Source organism: Notamacropus eugenii, chromosome 5 (genome assembly GCF_028372415.1).
Source record: "Notamacropus eugenii isolate mMacEug1 chromosome 5, mMacEug1.pri_v2, whole genome shotgun sequence".
Classification (NCBI taxonomy): domain Eukaryota; kingdom Metazoa; phylum Chordata; class Mammalia; order Diprotodontia; family Macropodidae; genus Notamacropus; species Notamacropus eugenii.
This window is the reverse complement of record NC_092876.1, coordinates 219,602,213-219,622,018: the sequence shown is the minus strand read 5'-3', so window position 1 is coordinate 219,622,018 and position 19,806 is coordinate 219,602,213. Positions and strand designations below refer to the sequence as shown.

General features: G+C 39.2%; 1 protein-coding gene across 4 annotated transcripts in view; it reads left to right on the top strand.

Annotated features, from left to right (window-relative positions):
• RBMS1 (RNA binding motif single stranded interacting protein 1) overlaps positions 1 to 19,806 on the top strand; it is a 257,959-nt gene that overhangs the window by 185,198 nt on the left and 52,955 nt on the right. For all 4 annotated transcript variants that reach the window (XM_072612138.1, XM_072612135.1, XM_072612136.1 and 1 more), the window contains exon 4: positions 10,735 to 10,826. In XM_072612138.1, coding sequence (XP_072468239.1) covers positions 10,735 to 10,826 — 92 coding nt within the window. The remainder of the gene's footprint in view (positions 1 to 10,734; positions 10,827 to 19,806) is intronic.

The window sequence follows — 19,806 nt, the reverse complement described above, 5'->3', positions numbered from 1 at the left end:
AAGCCCAAGTTTTCCTTTATGAAATCTCTCCCTTTTCCACCTAGTTCTAGGAAGAGTTCCTCCTCTTCCATAAAACAGTGCTCTAATTATTTTAAGATAGCTATTATACATGTGGACTGGGGGGTGGGATGTGGAAATCGACCTACCATCCACCCACCAAATTAATAGGCAGGAATAGGCATCTGCTAAAGTCTTTTATGCTGTCTGTAATTATGGAAAAGATGAAGAGATACAGACTAGATAATAGAACAGTTAAACTTGGAATTGGTTGAATGACTAGACCAAAAGAGTCATCATTAATGGGTCAAAGTCCTCTTGAAAGGAGTTTGCTTGTGGATTTCCCCAGGGAGCTGTCCTTGATCTTGTTCTTTTCAGCATTTTTATCAAAGATTTGAATGAAAGCATAGATAGTATGCTTCTTAAATTTATATACAACTCAAAAATGGGAAGAGCAGCTAATATCAGATCAAAGAGTCAAGATCCAAAAGGATCTCAGCAGAGTAAGATAGTGGACTGAATCTATTAATTATGGCCATTTACTACAGCATTTGGGATGAGGGCTTTCTTTGTAAGTTCAAGAAGCTTTCAAATGCTCACAATCAGTTACTTCTACCCATTTCATTTCCTTCATTTGGTGACACATCTCACCAAATCAGTGATTACTTTAAATTTCTCAGCATTTGCACTAGATACTTATGAGAGACCAAAAGAGATTTATTAAAAGATACTCTTTACAGCTGACTGGAAAGGGAAGAAAAGCCCTTCGGATCTATATCTAGGATAAGGTGATGTTATGGCAACCCCCTCCCAGGTCGATTCTCACTTTTCTTTTTCATATAAGAAACATTTTACCTCTTACATGTTAAAGCTATTTTCTCCCTTTGGGGGTTTCAGGATGGTGATGTGTTATCTATTTTCTCCCCCTTCCAGATTTATTCTTTGGAATCTTGGTGGAAAGGCATAAGAATATAGGATTGGAATGTCAATCCACAGGAATTTAGTAAGCATCTTACTAAGTGCCAGAATCTGTGCTAAGCACTGAGGATACAAAGAAAGGCCAATACAACCATGTTCCTTGCCCCTCAGGGAGCTCACATTTTAATGGTGGAAAAAAAAAACATATAAATAACTTAGGTAAGTACAAGATTAGATGAAAGGTAATATTAGCAGGAAGGCAGGTACTAGAAGAACAGGAATAGAGGGTGGAGTAGGAGGGAACCAGGAGAGATCACCTGCAGGAGATGGGATTTGAGCGGAGTTCTAAAGGAATTCAGGGAGGTTCAAAGGTTGAGTTGAAAGGGAAGAGCTTTCTAGGTATAGGAAATAGCTCATGCTAAGTCAAGAGGTATGGTCTTGTGTGTGAGGGACAGCTAAGAGGCCAGCACAGCTATAACATGGAAAAGGGGTGGGGAACCTGTGACCTCAAGGCCATATATGGTCTTCTAGGTCCTTGGGTGTAGGAACTTGACTGATTTCAGGTTTTATAGAGCATCCTTTTATTAAGGGGAGTTGTTCTGTGAAGTTTGGATTTAGTCAAGGGCTGCACTTGAGGACCTAGAGGGCCACATGTGACCCATACACCTGTTCTACACCCTTGACAGAGTATATGGAAGTGAATAAAATGCAAGGCTGTTGGAAGGGACCTAGTTGTAAAAGACTTTAAATACCTAATTGAAAAGTTCATATTTGATCCTGAAATTAATAAGGAACTGCTGGAGTTTAAGTGTGTGTGACAAGGAGAGGGGGAAAGAAAGAAGAAAATAAGCATTTATTAAATGACCACTATGTGCCAGGTACTATGCCCAACACTTTACAAATACCATGTCATTTGAACCTCATAACAATTCTAGAAGGTGGATGCTGTTATGGTCTCCATTTTGCAGTTGAGGAAACTGAGGCAGACAGCAGTTCAGTGATTTGCTCAGGTTCACACAACTAGTAAATTTATGAGACTAGATTTTAAGTCAGATAATCTTGATTCTGGGGCCAGTGGTCTCTCCACTGTACCAACTAGCTGCCCCCCTAGTGGGAGGTTAGACCTATGCTTTAAGAAGATCATGTTGGCAGTTGAGTGGAGGGTGGAGTGGGGAAAGAAGAGAGGGACACTAATTAGAAGGCTGTTTCAAGAGTAATGAAATATAGTAATAATGGCCACAGGGTAGGGGCCATGTGAGTAGAGACTTATAGAAGAGATCTAATGAGTATAGAAAGGAGACTCGACATATGTTGTAAGTGTGAATGAGGAGTTGAGCACACCAAGGTTGTGATCCTGGATGATTGGGAAGATGGTGGTACCCTACAGGATAGTAGTGAAGATCAGAAGAAATGAGGGTTTGGGTGGAAAATTAATTCGTCCTAAGACCTCACTAGAGATCTTCAAGCAAAGGCTGGCTGGTTTTTTGTGTGGCAACTTGTAGAAAAGATTCAAGTTGAATTAGACGTCCTCTATGGCTCTTTCTGACTCTGTGCCCTTGTGAAGTCCTCTGCACTCCAACATATCCTTGGTTTCTTTATCCCATCCTCATGCAGCATGGTCTTTCTTTGACATCCTCATTGCATTTTAGCTTATCAATATCCTTCATAAAACAGAACACAAAGCTTCAGATATAGTCTACCTAGGCCAGAATAAAGCAGAATTATCACCTCCCTTGACCTGGACACTTGTCTTTCCATCCTGGAATGCTTTTTTGACTGTGATGTCACATTGTTGACTTATATCATTTTTCACATACAGTGTTCTCTAACTGTGCAATCCTTATCTTTTACTTGTTAAACTTTTTTTTAAACATAAATGTAGAACTTTATATGTGTCGCATTTAAATTCATTCACTTAGATTCAGTCCATCATTTTTACCTATCAGGTACTTTTGGACTCTCAGTATCACTCTATCACATAGCATCTTTGCAATCCCTTCCAGTTTGATAATTTATATAATTTTGCCAAATTTAAAAATTAAACTCACTCACCCAGTTACCTTTCTTCTCTCCCTTAAAAAAAATACAAGACCTCATTTTTTCTTTACCAGCACTTGTCACGTTCAACTGTCTTTCAAAGATTAGTATCAGTAAAATGTGTGCATGTGTATGTATACATATGTGTATAGGTATGTAAATATGTGTACATGTATGCATGCATGCACACATTTTTTGTTATTGTTTTGTTTCAGTTTGGGCAGTGAAGTTATCGTAGACTAAAAGCCTTAGGTTTTGCTACTGATGCTCATCTTGGGTATCTACTGTAAAATGCTGGTCCGTACCGATAGTTTTCTTCCAGTGTTGTTACTGTTTCTCTTTGTGGTGCTTAGCTTGGCAAATATGTGGGTAGTTTTCTCTCTCTCCCTCCCCTCTTGTTCAGTGAACTCCACCCTTGGCCAGGAGCCTAATATTCCTTTTAAAGTCATGATCCAGACGTCCAAATCCCATTCTCAGACACTACCTCCTTATTAATAACCTTCTATTCACTTTACAGATCCACCTTCAACTGACAGCAAGGATGAAAATATCATCTCTACCGCTAAGTTTTTAGTTTCTTGCCCAAAATATTATAGTCCCTAGAAAGTTCCTTTTGGTGTATTATTCTTTATTTCCATCCCACAAACCACCAGAAATAGATAAGCGTAGTCAAGTTTGACAATCCTTAGTAGACTTTCCCTCACATTCAAGATGCATGTCCAGAGAAGAGAGCATCTCCCTTAATCTCCCCCTCTTTCTTCCTGTCCATCCCCAACCCTGTCCTTCTCTCCTTCTCCCCCACCTCTCTTTTTCATGTAAGGTTGATATATCTTTACCTCGAAATTACTGACTAGACAGGTACTTGTCCACCATCCCTTTTATGTAGATGATTCCCAAATCTCTACATCCAACCCTAGTGTCTCTTTCTAAGACCATTCTTGCATCACTAATTGTCCATTTAGACATTTTAGTTGGTATGTACTGTATTCATCTAAGACTCAACATATCCATAACTGGAATCATTATCTTTTAGACCTTTTTATCTTTTCCTATTTCCCATAAAGCTACTATTATCCTTCCATTCATGCAAGTTTGACACCTCTGTGTTGTCCTTGACTTCTCATTCTTACTCTACATGTCCTATCAGTTGCCAGATTTTTTTTTTCTGTTTCCACAATATCTCTTGGATACACCCCTTTCAGCTCATATAGTTACCGTCTAGTTCAGGTCCTAATCAGCCTATGCCTGAACTATTGCAATAGCTTCCTCATTGGTTTCCTTGCTTCAAATCTTTCTTGACTCCAATCTCTAATCTACACAGCTACCAAAATAATTTTCCTAAAGCCCAGGTCTGACCATGTTATCCTCCGCACCCCTCTACTTACTTAAAACTCTAGTAGCTCCATATTATCTCAGTGATCAAAAGCTCTTTATAACCTGGCTCCCATCCCGTATTTTCAGCCTTTTGATGCATTACTTCCCTCCATGTACTTTAAAGTCCAGCCGTTCTAGCCCACTGGTCTTTCCAGGGTGTATAGGGTGTTCAAGAGTACTAGCACCTCTGGTCTGAGGGCTTGCTGAGCCCTTCTAAGGGTGGTCATCCACCTTTGGTGTCTACCTATCACCTACCGTTCACCTGTGACTCTAAGAAGTTGTAGCATATGCAGAGACCACCCTGGTAAACCATCTTTACAGACAGGATAAGCCAGGTTGACGGTAACCAAGAGGCCTCTAACCCATCAGTGAGGTAGGCAGATGTCAACCCGAAGCATTTCCCCCAACATGGGTAGATGAGAACAATTTGTTCCAAAGGCCATGAAGGTGACTGAAGCAGGCACTGTAGAGTACTTAGAGCTTGGTTAGACAAAGAAGACACCAAGTTTGTCCATTGCACCCTGACCATCACCAGTCTCTTTGACATTTGTCCTGCCTCTGGAATTTGATGACTCAGGAAGAGAGAATGAGGTTGATGACTTTGTGCAACCCTTCGTCGCTTAAATCCAGTTTACAAGTCAAGACGTTACCCATGATGTCATTGGTCCTCTTCGAAAATGGACAAACAACAACCAGTCTTTCCTCACATACAACACTCCATTTTCAAACTGTTCCTTTGAACTGGTTGTCCCTCCATTTCAAGAATGTTTTCCCCTTTCACCTCCCTTTCTTGGAATCTCTGTGGGGTTTTTTTTTTCAATATTTAGCCCAAACGCCACTGTATACATGATGCCTTTTCCTGATTTCTCCCTTTGCTATTTGTCAGTTCCTTCCTCCACAATGTTACTTTGGATCTGCTTTACATGTATGTTGTATATACCTATATGTTCATGATGTTTCCCCTATTATAATGTAGGCTCCTTGAGGGCATGGAGTGTTTTGGTTTAGTCTTCTGTGTATCCTCAGTGCCTTGCACATAGCAGGCACTTAATGAATATTTATCACTTGATTAATGGTACCTAGATAATTGACTGATTGGGCTAGAGAAAGAAAAAGATTACCTAAAACTTGACCCACAAATACAAGAATTACTTGTAACTCATGTTTTACATAAAATATTTATTTTAAATAAAGAGGATATGATAGAGCTGGAACATGGGCCAATAATATGATAACATTCTAAACAAATGAATAGAATGATGAAGATGTTGGTTGCATTCTTAATAAATCAGATAAGACATTATTACCACAGAACATTGATTCATATCTAACTTCAAGTCCAATGACCTTAAGACTCATTCATTCTCTGTGATCAGTGTTACTTATTAGTGTTCATGAGAAATTTCTGATTTAATACCCCAAAGTGTATTTAATTTTTCAATCTGGACCATTGGTGGAGTTCATTTATAGTGTTCTTAGGTTCACTGTTGTTTCATTGCTTGTTTCTCTCAAGCTATATTTAGTATGAGCTTTCGTTAAAATATTTCATTCAAAAAATATCATTAATATGAGGACATCTCTGTTTTTGCATCCCCAAGCTGTTTATCATTGACATGTACTTCTCCTTATAATCCTAGTTTTGATGTTGATCATTGCCATAAGCAGGGATTTTAATATAATCTTCAGGTATGTAAGATGATATTTTACAAAAGTCACTTTTTTGACCTTTGAGGAACTCACAATTCAAATGAGGAGACAAGTCAGAAAGAGCACATAAATAAATTCTAATGCTTCAATACTTTAGGGATCTTGAAGTTTCACTGGTGTGGCAGCTCCTTCCACAAATACAAATGGCAACCCCCTGACACTTGATTAACTGTCTTCATGATTTACTCTGACCAAAAAAAAATCATTATCTGGTAGTAAGACTAATCTTCCTTATGTATAGTCATGTCAGAATCTTTCCATGGCTTCCTATAACCTACCCAGGTGAGTTAAAATTCTGACATTCAAGCACCTCTACATTTTTGGCACCTATCTTCTTTCTTCCCATTCTACCACTCAACAAAATCTTGGCTCCAGCCAGAGTGGACTTCTCTTCTTCCATGGGTGATTATACTATATCTTAAACCAGGAATAACTTGCCTCTGCCTCTTCACATATGGACAGAATTCCTACCTATCCTTTAAAAATCAACTAAAATAATATCTTCTCTTAAAAGTCTTCCATGTTCTTCCCAATAAGAGTCTGCTCCCACCCTCCAACACCTTATAGTAATTTATGTAGTCCTTTTCCATACTTCCTGTGTATATGTTTATTATTGGATATTTGATTTCATTTAGATAAGGAACCCCAGGTATTAAAGGGTAAAGGACATACACATACTCTGTGTAAGCAGTGGAACTTGAACCTAGATCTTTCTGACTCCAAGGCCAGCTGTCTATTGATGACAAAACAGCTGCCTCTCTCTTCTCTAGTATGGACGTATATATTATGGTGAGGTGTGGTGTGTGTCTTTAGGGAGGGGTAGAAGGAGAGAGGATGTGTGTTATCCACTATAAGTTCCAAAAGGAGGGGGATTCTGTTAGACTAGTCTTTGTATCTTTCCCAACATAGCACTTTACATTAGGAACTTAATAAACTTTTATTGAACTGAAATGAACTCTGATGATGAGACTCTCTGAACTTAAGTGGACTTATTCCTCATATTCCCAACAAATTCTGTCCATGGACCAATATGCTGTGCTTTTCGATCCTGGTAAGTTCTATAAGACTTGACACAGCCTTTAAGAACACATGATGAGGCCCTAGAGTAGGAATGTAATGGAGGAAACAACCACTGTCCATTTATATGTCAAATAATTATATATAGAAGTGTACAAAAATAGTCACAGTCCTAGAGGATCAAGGTGGTGGTAAGTGTTTAGGATTAACAGGATAAAGCTCTGTTTATTTGAAACTAGCTTCATGGAGCAAGTGAGTTTTTAAGTAGGACTTTAAAAGACTGATTGTAAATATCTTCTTATAGAGAACCAAGAGCTCTTGATGCCAAGGGGGATGAGGTATAGTGAAAAGAATATGAGACTTGAAATAAGAGGACCTGATTTTGAGTCCCAGCTCTTTACCACTTACTAACTATGTGATCTTGGGCAAATTGTAATCTCTTTGAGTTGGTGCAGCTAGGTGGTGCAGTGGATAGAGCACCAGTGCAGGAGTCAGGAGGACCTGAGTTCAAATCTCACCTCAGACACTTGACAGGCACTAACTGTGTGACCTTGGGCGAGTCACTTAACCCCAATTGCCTCATCCTGAGTCATCTCCAGTCATCCTGATGAATATCTGGTCACTGGATCCAGATGAGTCTGGAGGAGAAGTGAGGCTGGTGACCTACACAGCCCTCCCTCACTCAAAACAAAGTCAAGTGCAAGTCATGTCATTATTTCTCTGATGGCATGGTCTTCTTCGGCAACGAAGGACAAACACACACAGTCTCTCTGAGACTCATTTCTTGTAACCTTGGAGATAAATTGCAAGGGATTAAGTAAGGAATAGGTAGGAGGCAAGGAAATGGAGAAGGATATAAACAATCTTTTCTGGAAGTTTAGTTGGAAATGAGGAGAAGTGATACTAGATGGTAGCTTGAGTAGATTGCAGATTCAAAGGAAGGGATTTTTTGTTTGTATTGTTTTGTTTTTAAGGATAGAGGCGATATGGACATGTTCTTAGATAATAGGGAAGGAACCAACAAAAACATGTTGAAGATGAAGGCAAAAGAGGGAAAAGCTGGGGCAAGGAAACCTTCTTTGGGAGCTGGTTTTGGAGGAGAGGATGAGCCTAATAAGACACAAATAGAGGAAATGGCCTTTGCATAGGGAAAGGCTACTGCTTTTTAAGAGATGGGCACAAAGGAGGTGATATTGGGGATGGTGCAGAGGGATTCTAACATGTTGAGCTGAAGAGAAATTGGAGGTTATAATGAATAACTTTTTTTCTCATTAAAATAAAAATTGAGTTCCCCAGCTGAGAAGGAAAGGATGGCGGTGTAGGGGCACATGGATGATGTGAGAGGGAAGGCTTGGAAGACCCATGGTAAGGAGAATGCAGTGAACCAGTGAGGAAGAATAAAGGGGTGTTATGTTTTATTTAGTACTGAGTTGAAATTAGGTAATATACATTTATATCAGTCCCAGTCAGCTGAATTCTTCTTCTGCCCAGTCTTCAGCAGCAGGAGAATCAGAGCTTAGAAAACAGGTGAAAGTAACCTGGAATTAAGATTGGTAAGGTGTGCATGGGAGTACAACAAGGGGAGAGGGATTTGAAAGTAGAACATAGAGTATAACTGATCAAAATTATGAAAGGAAGGAAGTGAGGACAGTAATGTTGGACTGGGAGAAGATATGAAAAACCTGGAGAGCTGGAATTCAAACTCAAATCCTTTGACTCCCAAACTAACAATCTTTTCACTATAGACTTTCTCCTCCATCCCTAACCACGTGGTAAGGTGCCTCAGCCTTCTTCACATCTTCAACCGTTTCTGCATCTGAAAAATCATCAGAGACTGCTTTAGCATTTGATTGATCACTAATTTGATATCTTTCTTCAGTAAGAAGAACTCTGTCACAATAGATTTGGGAATAGAAACAAAGGCTATGAAAGATGGGGTGCTAGGTCTAAAATGGTTAAGAATGAGAGATTTGAAGATTGGGGGGCTAGAGTGGAGGAAAGGCAATAGGTTTGTAACTTGCAGTGGTCAATTCTGACTCACAGAGATAATGAGAATAGGAGCTAGAAGTTCAGTGCTATAGCCCAGAGAAAGAACCAGATAGTCCCTACTCTCCTGGGTTCTGGGAAAACTGAGCCATTGAAGGGAAGGGATATCAGTTTCCTCAACTTATGACTCCCAAACAGGTAGAAGCAGCAGGGAGTTCTGGCCAGATTTCTTGAGTCAGTAAATAGCTGATGTTTCATTTTCCCAGTGAAATTGAATTCATTCTCTATGTCATTTGCATAGTGTAATGCTAAGATAGTGTAATGCTAAGATAGTGTGATTTTTTTTTTGCATACAGTCTCATGAAAAAAGCAAACAGTGCATACTCAGAAAATACTCTTGAGAATGGAGCCTAGCTCTGAATTCTAGAAAACATTAGACCCCTTATTCCTACCTTTAGTGTTCTGTAGTTTGGGCTCTATGATAGATTTGAATTCCATTCAGAATATTGTGGTCCATCTGCAATACAAGATACACATACTCACAGTTTAGCTCAGGGGTAGGGAACCTGCGGCCTTGAGGCCACATGCAACCATCTCAGTTCCTCAAGTGTTGTCTTTTGACTGAATCCAAACTTCACAGAACAAATCCCCTTAATAAAATTTGTTCTGCTAAACTTGGACTCAGTCAAGTCCAAGTCCTTAGGCTGCACCCAAGGACCTAGAAAGCTCCAGGTTCTTGACTCTGGGTTTAGCTCATTGGTTTGACCACCCAGCTCCGTAAAGGTGTGGAAGATACTCATCCTTCACCTGTCTGGCTTGCTTTGTGGGGATTGTCAAGCCAGTCTGCAATAGCAGTTTATCTCCTTCAGAAGAAAGCTTTGGAGTGTCATTCAGTCAGTAATCCGACTGAATTAAGTGCTAACTACATGCCAGGTACTGCTAAGTGCTGAAGATACAAAGAAAGACAAAAGCAGTCCCTGTCTTACGAGTATTCGCATTCTGGTGAAGGACACTACATGCCATGAAAATAACAAGTTGAGATGGAGTTGATCAAGGGGCAGAAAGGATATAGAGTACATAGAAGGAAGCAAAGTATAGGAAGACTAGAAAGGTAGGAAGCAGGGCTAGATTAAAAAGGGCCATCAGAGCCAAATATCTGATCCTGGAGGTAAAAGTCACCTCTAGAGTTTATCGAATAGGAAGATGACATGATCAGACCTGCACTTCAGAGAGAACACTGGTGCTGAGTGGAGAATAGACTAAAACTTGAATAGGAAGACCAACAAGGAAGCTGTTCCAACAGTGTAGGCATGAAGTGATGAAGGTCCTGCAGTGACCTTGGCTGCTCTTTCTCCCAGCTTAGCAAGGAGAGCAAATGTTCTCTCACCAACATGTTTTCTGGCTTCTTCATTTTGCCTTTTGTTCATGTTGTTTATCTTCTGTAGAAAGTATGGTGATAGTCCATTTTGAGGATTTTTTTCCTTTATCCATTCTTTTTTTTATCCTTTATCCATATCCTTTTGTAGTGTCAGTATTGTCAATAGCTGTAATAATAGCTGGTATTTATAGGTCTATATACCTGTATATTGAACTTGAAGGTTTGTAGAACAGTATACACACACGCGTGTACACACACGTATGTATGCATATTCTCATTTCAAAGACTTTTTCTCAGTCTAAGTATGTTTTTAATTTTAGGTTATGGTTTTGTGGATTTTGACAGTCCAGCTGCTGCCCAGAAAGCAGTCTCAGCTCTAAAGGCTACTGGAGTTCAAGCCCAGATGGCAAAGGTAAGCTATAAACTAGGAATGGTTTTCCTGGTGTTTAGTTGTGTTTTATAAGCATCCCGCTCTCTCAATCAACCATCCCAGCAAGCCAGATAACAGGACGACATTGCATATATAGATGCCAGTCAGACAGATTCTTTTCCTAGTATTGAATCTCAACTATGTGTTTTGAAAGGCATTTTTGGCATGCTGTCCTTCATCTTTGTCCCATGTCTCCACATGCCTACCAGTAGCTATTTGTCTGTGAAAATTATATTCACTGAAATATAATTTCCCCCCAAAACAAGAACTTTTCCTAAAAATTTGTAAATTATATTCAGTAAATCAGAAAGTTTTACAAACAAATCAAGGTATAGGAGGAAATTGATGACCACATTTCTTCATGCAGCTGAATGTTTGCTTTTAAACTACAAAGTGTGTCAGTTTTTTAAATGAGTGCCATTGTAGTAAAATTCAACCCTACTGCAGTAAGACAATAGTTTGCAGAGCCCACCCGTGTTTCAAATAAATAACAGAAAAATACCTTCTGTAAATGAAAGACATATGTACTATATGGATATGAAGTCAGATCTAAAAGCAAATTTAAGTTGTAAAATCTTTTCTTATGAATTGTTAGATACATATTGATTAGCTAAGTATTGAGGTATACAAGTTTAGTGCTATATGATAGATGGTGGGTTTTGTTTCAACTCAGTTTTCGTTTCAACTCAGTTTTCTTAGTTCTTTGTAACTTTCCAAATAAAAAGCAATTGAACTACCCAGAGTGCCCTAGGATGTATCCAGGACTACAAAATAGAAACCATATGTTTGATACTCAGTGTACATTTTAGCATAATAAATGTGAATACACATATTTTCTGTAAAACGCAAGATCTTTCCCTTTCTTTGTTGACTTGATTTATGTCAGTTAACTTTACACACACCTCACACACATTTTATTTATAATATTTCTCTGTGATTGGACTCAAATGAACTTGACCAATTAAGGAAGATTATTTTTTTTTCAAATAAAATTATTGTGGTTCCTTTAAAAGGAAAGAAAAAAAATTAACTGCCTGTTTCCCAGTTAGGCCTCTTGAGATGTATATTCCCTCTTGCAGTCTATTAAGATGCTGACCATTTCAGTGCCTAATGGTACCGTAATGACTTAATTTCGTGCATCTTCAGAAGTTACCAGATTCTCAGACCTAATCTGATCCATTATTTATCAAAAAACTACATATCCTAAGTCTCCGGCAATGAGAGGCTTAATACAGTAAGCTATTAAAGCTTAAAACCACTCAGACTTTTGATACACCCCTCATATTCTGGCTTTGAAATCAGGAAGACTTGTATTTCAACTCTGTCTCTCACATAGGTAGGTTGATGAAGCACTCTAAATTTCAGTTCCATCATCTATAATATGGCAATAACAATAATCTGTATTAATTATTTCATTGGGGTTATGAGGCGCACGTAAAATAACATATGACTGCAAATTTTAAAATGCTATATAAATAACTGTTATGATCAAAGCTATAAGAGAGTTTAAGGTCACTTGATCCCAAATCTAGCATTATCATACAAGTATGGCATGATTATTCTTTTCTTTTCCCAGATAAGGAAAGGTTACTTAAGGCTTTTTGATTTGCCAATAAGTTTATTCATCTCTTACTGTCACCAAATGTGGAAGATGCTTTGCAAATATTTGTTGATAGAATGACCCAAACTTACTGTTGTTTTATTTGGCATTCTTGTACCCTATTGCAAATACAGAATCCTGGAATATCCTATAACAGTTTGTGTTGGCAGTGAGGTTGTTAAGAAATTTGTCTATTTACAAAGATTTTTTTCACCTATGATTTTTTAATTGGTCAAGAACATTTTCAGAACTGAAAATCAACTTTACACTTAGAAAATACTTCTTATTTCAATTTTTTTATCTGACTTCTTGAAATAGAAGAAAAATTAGTTTACTTCTTGCTACTTCTTCATCCAATTCAACAATCATTTTAAAAGAACCTATTTATGTAGAATATATCACAATTCTAGGAATGGGGAACCTAAAGATGAATTATGACACAGCCTTTATTTTTATGGAGCATACAATATACTAGAGGAAAATGATACACATACATAACTATTATACTAGTTGGAATGTAAGTGCCAACGGTAGGTAGGTCCAAAGTGCTGTGAGATTTGAGAGCATCCTTGCCTAGTCAAGGAATTGCTAAGAAAGCTTTATGGAGGAAGTAAAAGCTGAACTGGATCTTGAAGAAAGGGAGAGTAACCTTTAACAGAAAAAGACAGGAATAGAGTTCATTCCACAATAAAGAAAGGAAGAAATAAAGGCACAGACAGAGAAGAGGGGAGGATGAGACCAGAAGATGAAAAATATGCTTTTTTGGCTGAAATGTAGACTATGTGAGGTTTCCTTGTGTGAGATTAGCTTTACAAGGTAGATTGCATTCAGACTGAAGGATCTTCAGTCTAAAAACTTTTATTCAGTAAGCAATGGGAAGGCAGTGGAGATTTTTGAGTAGGGAGCTGATGTGATCAGAGAAGATTATTTGGGCAGCTGTGTGAAAGAAGGACTGGAGAGAAAAACGATAACTTTAGGAAAGCTGTTACAGTTGTCAAGTTGAAACGAAATGCATACTTCAAAAAAAAAATCTATAGAGTGACTGCAGCAAGAGTGTAAAGGAAGGGCCTGGATGCAAGAGGTATGAAAGAGATTTGTGAAATGTTTTATAATCAGAGCACCTGAATTCTTTGCCTCTTTCTAGCTCTGACTTTGGACAAGTCTCTTGTCTTCTCTGGGCCTCAGTTTCCTCATCTATAAAATAAGAGGGTTAGTCTGAATACACCTTTAAGGTCCCTTCGAGTTTTAACTTGTTCTGCAATTAGCTGTGTGTGCTGTGTTTGGGGTGGAGATTGAGCACATTTGTAGACTGAAAGAAAGGAGTAGCTAGAGAGAAATTGAAGATTTCTCAAATAGAAGATGAGTGAAAAAATTTAAGGTCATGGAGAGGAGACAGGAAGAGATATAAGATCATGAGTGTGGGTTTAGCCAGGGCGGGAAAAGAAGGCCAAATGCTCTGAGACGAGAGAGAAGAATGAGAAGATGAGTTGAGAGCTTTGAAGGAAGTTCAAGTTAATTCCTCTAAGCCTTCATCTTTCCAGTAAAGTAAGAGCTCAGTTCACTAGCTGAGAGAGACAAGGAGGGAAAGCAGGAGTTGAGGGCTTGGAGTGAGGAGGGACAGTGAAATGGAAAAAGTGTTTATGTGGTGCTTTCCCTGTGCCAGGTACTGTACTAAGTGCTTTGCAAATATTATCTCATTTGATCCTCACAACAATTCTGGGAGGTAGGTACAATTATTTACAGATGAGGAAACTGAGGTGAAACAATTGTCTGGGATCACATAGGTAGTAAGTGTTGAGGCCAAATTGTAACTAAGTCTACCTGTCTCCAGACTCAGTGTTTGAGCCACTGTACCACCTAGCTTCTTAGAAAGAGGAAAAGCTTTGTGAAAATTGTAGGGAATTTACGTAGAAAATTAAGGCTAAAAAAATACCACCACAAGGCATCAGGAGCCCATTTGAAGTTAATAACCTAAAGTTGTACTAGACCTAGTGAAATCATGCTTTCATTTGTCAGTTTAGGAGCAGGAATGAAAGAAGATAGCTTGCAATAGTTGGTTAGGATTAGTGAGTAGGACAGGAATAGTGAAAACATTATGGGGAAGGGAATTCAAAGGTGGAAACAGGGCGTTATTGAAGTGATGAAATGCCGTCATGACATTGTGCAGTCCTTCAGTAGAGAATGACTCCACTGTGAAGAGGTGAATAGAATAGCTTATCAAAATCCTGGGACTCTATGTTAAAGAAACAAGTTGTGTGAAAAGATCTTAAGACAATACGTGTAGCCCTGAGAGAGACATACATACATACATACACACACACACACACACACACACACACACACACACACACTCACTCACTGTTGGAAGGGGCCGTTTTACAGAAAAGTAATCCATGACTGCTCACTTTTTAAATACTTTAGTCACAAAGTAAGCAGCAGTGTAGAACTAGAGCCTAGGGTTGGGTTACCTTCATTTTGGTTCATTTTTAACTTCTGGGAAGGAAATGTTTATTTTAACTCGACAAACAATGAAAATTTTGAGGGCTGAGTAGCAAGATTTTGTAGACTACTTTTTTTTCCCTACAAGGTAGAACAATTTTCCTGGTAGCATTTTTGAAAGAAAATGATTTCTAAGAATTAAATCTTATTGTGATTATGTAATACCTAGTTTTCAAAGTGTTTTAAAACATATATATATATATTTCAACATCTGAAATTGGTGGAAGTGTTACAGATATTAGCTCTCAAAGTATATTTAGAAAGGAGTGACATCATATACCTTGTCAATAATGTATTTTTGAATGCTTTCTTTCCTATGGGTTGACACGAAAGCTGTCAAAGATCTATTTAAGATGCTGATTTTGTAAAATGACTAAGAAATAATGATTTCTGCCCACATCCTCTTTGTATAGCTACTATATTATGTGTTCCTTGATAGACGGGCAGTTGTCAAGATTTTACAAATTACTAACCTCCTCAGATCACCACAGCCTGGATAAAAATGAAGATTCTTGGAAATGATTTAAAAACATTCATTATTAAAATATCAAAGATATTTTAAATGCTAGAAAAGAATGGCTTGGGGGTTGGGAAAGGGTAGACTCCCTGGAACCACAGGTATTTGAATATTAGTCAAGTTGACTCAGTCTTTTCATATTGCTTAGGGAAACAAAATTATCACCATGAATTTCTTATTTTAGGTGAAAATTCTGAGATGAAGCCTTTTGTGATCTTAGCCATTTGCTGGATTTGAAGGGAAACCTGTTATTTTATCTTGATTTGAGTACTTTTCATTTCTTCTCCAAAAAAAAACGTATTCATAAGTATTGAGTTACTTATGTATTGGGGGATGACTCACCATCTTTTTGCCTTACCTCTTCCTTTTGTCAGGGAACCTTCCTACTCTGAGGAGACTCTCTCTCTCTCTCTCTCTCTCTCTCTCTCTCTCTCTCTCTCTCTCTCTCTCTCTCTCTCTCTCCTTCATATGCCAGTTCAGTCTCCTCACCTGACCTCATCATGACTGCTTGCAGATATCTTCACCTTTCTTCTGGCAGGTCCTGTTCATTCCTGTCTGAATGAAGAGAAACCCCATTTCATTGTGTTACTTCAGGTGGTCTCCTTGCTTGGCTTTCCTTGCAGAGAAAGAAGAAAAACACCATTCCTTTGGCTCCCTCCACTGGTCTGCTTGCTGGATTTGAGAGGACTCTATCCTGAAGCCAAATGCTAAAGTTGTCAGTAATCTAGCTTGAACCTATTCCACAGTGATTGATAAGTCCCATCCAAATTATTAGCCCAACATTGTTCTCTCTTCCCCACTGCCTATTCCCTTATTCCAATCTCACTCAATCTAACCTCTCCATTATGCCACTCTAAATCTACCTCTCTCTTCCACTGTGCCTTCTGGAACACTTGCTCCATGGGAGATAATCTTTTCATCTTACATCTTTTTCTTTCCCACTCCTTCCATCTTTTGACTTCCATTGAGACCTTGACTATCCCCTACCCCTTATCCACCCACCCCCACCCTATCCCTTACCTGCCTGGACATAGTCTCCCTGACTACCCTGCCCAGCGCTGGTTACACTTTACCTTATTCTCCCTGATTCACGGGTCAAGATGGAGGAGTTGAAAGACTCCTTTCTCTCTGTTGCCACCCCCAAACTCACCCTGTAACACTGTTGCTCAGTACCCTTTCTTCTTTTGAAGGCCATTCAGTCCATGTGCACCATCTAATCAAAATTCTTGTAGCTAATGTCTACTGACCTCCAGGATAATCCTTTGGTTTCCTCGATGAATTCAGTGCCTAACTTACAATCTTTCTCATCTCTCTAATACCTTCCTCATACTGTGGGACAGGGAGGGAGGGAGGGAGACTCTCCCCCTAAACATCTAACCTCCCACCTTATTTCCTATGACCTACCCTTCCACTCCTCTTTAGCTACACACAAGGATAGTCATATTGATCATACCTACATTCACAAATGCTGTATTTCCATGTTCATGAAGTCTGAAATTACCTTGATCACAATCTGTTATTTCTGCCTCTCTCTTTCTTACAACCCCTAACTCTAGTCTTTATCTTCACTGTGACCTCCAGTTCCTCATCTCTTCAGTTTTTTTCCCAGGCCATCATACCTACACTGGCTGTACTCCCTTCCATTATCCATCTTGCCCTCTCTGTGGGACAATTAAACTCTGTACTATCCTCTTCTCTGATTCTCTTGCATCCTTATCCTGTCACTGGTCTTACCTGCCAAGTCTCAACCTGAGATTACGATCACCATATTCTGCCTATGTTCCTACTCACATCCTCCTGAACAGAGTTGGAGAAAATCACAAAACCGTACTGACTGGATCTACTTCAGATTTCATAATCTCAACTTGGCCTTCACATAAGCAAGGGGATTCTTCTGTATATCCCTTATGGATTCACTATCCCATAGTTTCCTTTCTAAACCTTTCCCTCCTCAAATCTACCATTACTCCTCTCCCCCTCCCAATTCTGGAAAAATTAAGGCCATTCACCCAGAACTCCCTTTTCTCCCCTCCTTATCTCATGTCACTCAAATGTCTTCTGCTGCTGTCTTTTCCTTCACTCCCATCTCACAGGAAGAGATTTGCCAAGGTAAACCCCCCTTCCTACACCTGTGATCCCATTCATCCCATCTTATTTAGTAGATTGCCCCTTCTATCACTCCCACTGTCTCATTTCTCTCAATCTCTTTGTCTGCTGACTGTTTCTATACCGCATACAACTATATCCATATCTATCCCATCCTCAAACCCTACCCCACCCCTTGACCTGTTTACCTATTCTTCCTATAATTCTCCTCGTTTTTGTAGCTAAATTCCTTGAGAAGTCCATCTACAATAGCTACCTCTACTCCCTTTCCTTTCTTGACTGCCCTCTGGCTTCCAATCTCATTATTCAACCACAAGTGCTCTCTCTAAATTTACCCATAACCTCTTAATTTGCAAATCTAATAACTTTTTCTTGACTTCTCTGAAGCCTTTAGTGCTATCAGTTATCAGACATCTCCTTGATATCCTCTTCTTTCTAGGTTTTTGTGGCACTGTTTGCTAGTTCTCATATCTGTCTAACTTCCTTCTCAGTAACCTTTGCTGAATTTTCAACATCTTTTCAGTTTCCTTTGCTGAGTTTTCATCCAAGTCATATTCACAAGTGGTAGGTGTTACCCCAGGGCTCTGTCCTAGGCTCTCTTCTCTCCTCCCTCCATATTGTGTCACTTGGTGACCTCATCACCTCCTAGTTGTCATCTCTATGCAGGTGATTTTCACATCTACTTATCCAGGCTTAACTTTTCTCTTTACCTACAGTCTTACATCTCCTTGTGCTTATTGGACATCTCAAACTGGATGTCCTCTTGTTGTTCAGTTGTATCCTACTTTTTGTGACCACCAATACTGTCCATGGGGTTTTCTTGGCAAAGATACTAGAGTGGTTTGGCATTTCCTTCTCCATTGGATTAATGCCAACAGAGATTAAGTGACATTCCCAGGGCTACACAGCTAGTAACTATCTGAGGCCGGATTTGAACTCAGATCTTCCTGACTGCAGGCCCAAAGCTCTATCCACTAAGCTTCCTAACTGCCTCCTTCAGACATACTAAACTCAACATATCTGATCTTATAGTCTTTCTCCCCAGCCCTCTCTTCTCCCAAACTTCGCTAGGACTATTGAGGGCACCACTATCTTCCCAGTTGCCTAAGTTTGTAGGTTTCATCTTTACTCCTCATTCTCTCTCACCTTTCATATCTAATCTGTTGCCAAATCCTGGCAATTACCTTTGTAAGCTCTCTAGTGCATGACTTCTTTTCTTCTCTGGCACTGCCATTACACCTGGTACAGGCTTCCATTGCCTGATGCCTAGACTGCTGCAGTAGCCTGCTGGTGAGTCTGCCTGCCTCAAATGTCATTCTACTACAATCCATCCTCCATTCTGCTGTCAAATTGATATTTCTAAAGTACAGGTCTGATCATATCTCTCTCTCTCCCTCTCTCTCTCTGACACACACACACACACACACACACACACACACACACACACACACACACACACACACACACACACACACACACACACACACACCTCTCTCTACCCACTCCCAACCCCTGCTCAATAAATGCTAGTATTTCTCTATCAGCTCAGTGATCAAATATAGTCCTTCATAATCTGACCCCTTCCTATTTTCCACTTAACTCACCCACAGGTAGTGTTCCATCCAATGATTTTGGCCTCCTACTTGTGCCTCAAATGAGTCACTCTCTCAATTCCATTGACTTTCACTGATTACCTTTTCCTCCTTATCTCAGCCTTCTGGATGCCCTGAGTTTTTTCAACAACATCTAAAATCCCACCTTAACTTGGAGGCCTTTCTGCCTTAGCACTAATGCATTCCTTCTGTTGGTTATCTCCAGTTTGTCCTGTAGACCTCATTTGTACATATTTGTACATTTTTTTTTTCTCGTCCATCCCCTGTCCATCCCTCCATTGTTAGACTGTGAACTACTTAAATCAGAGCAGGGATGTCTGTTTCCAGCACTGGAAAAAGTATGTAGTTGGGGAGAGAATTATGACAGTAGATGCAACATTGTATGTGTGAATTAGTATAGTACCCTATAGATATTCAAAACTGAATTAGAAAGTTTTTGTTCCTTAAAAAAAATTATTTTGTAGGAGGGGAATTAAATCACCTACAGTCTGTTCTCATATTCAGAGAAGCAAATTAAAAGGGAAAACTGTTTTCTCTAATGCTTGTGGAAATTTCCAATAGCTGGAAACCCTTCCCCTCCCCCTCTTTGCAGAGCTGAGGGAATGTGGGTATGGAAGACTACAGATA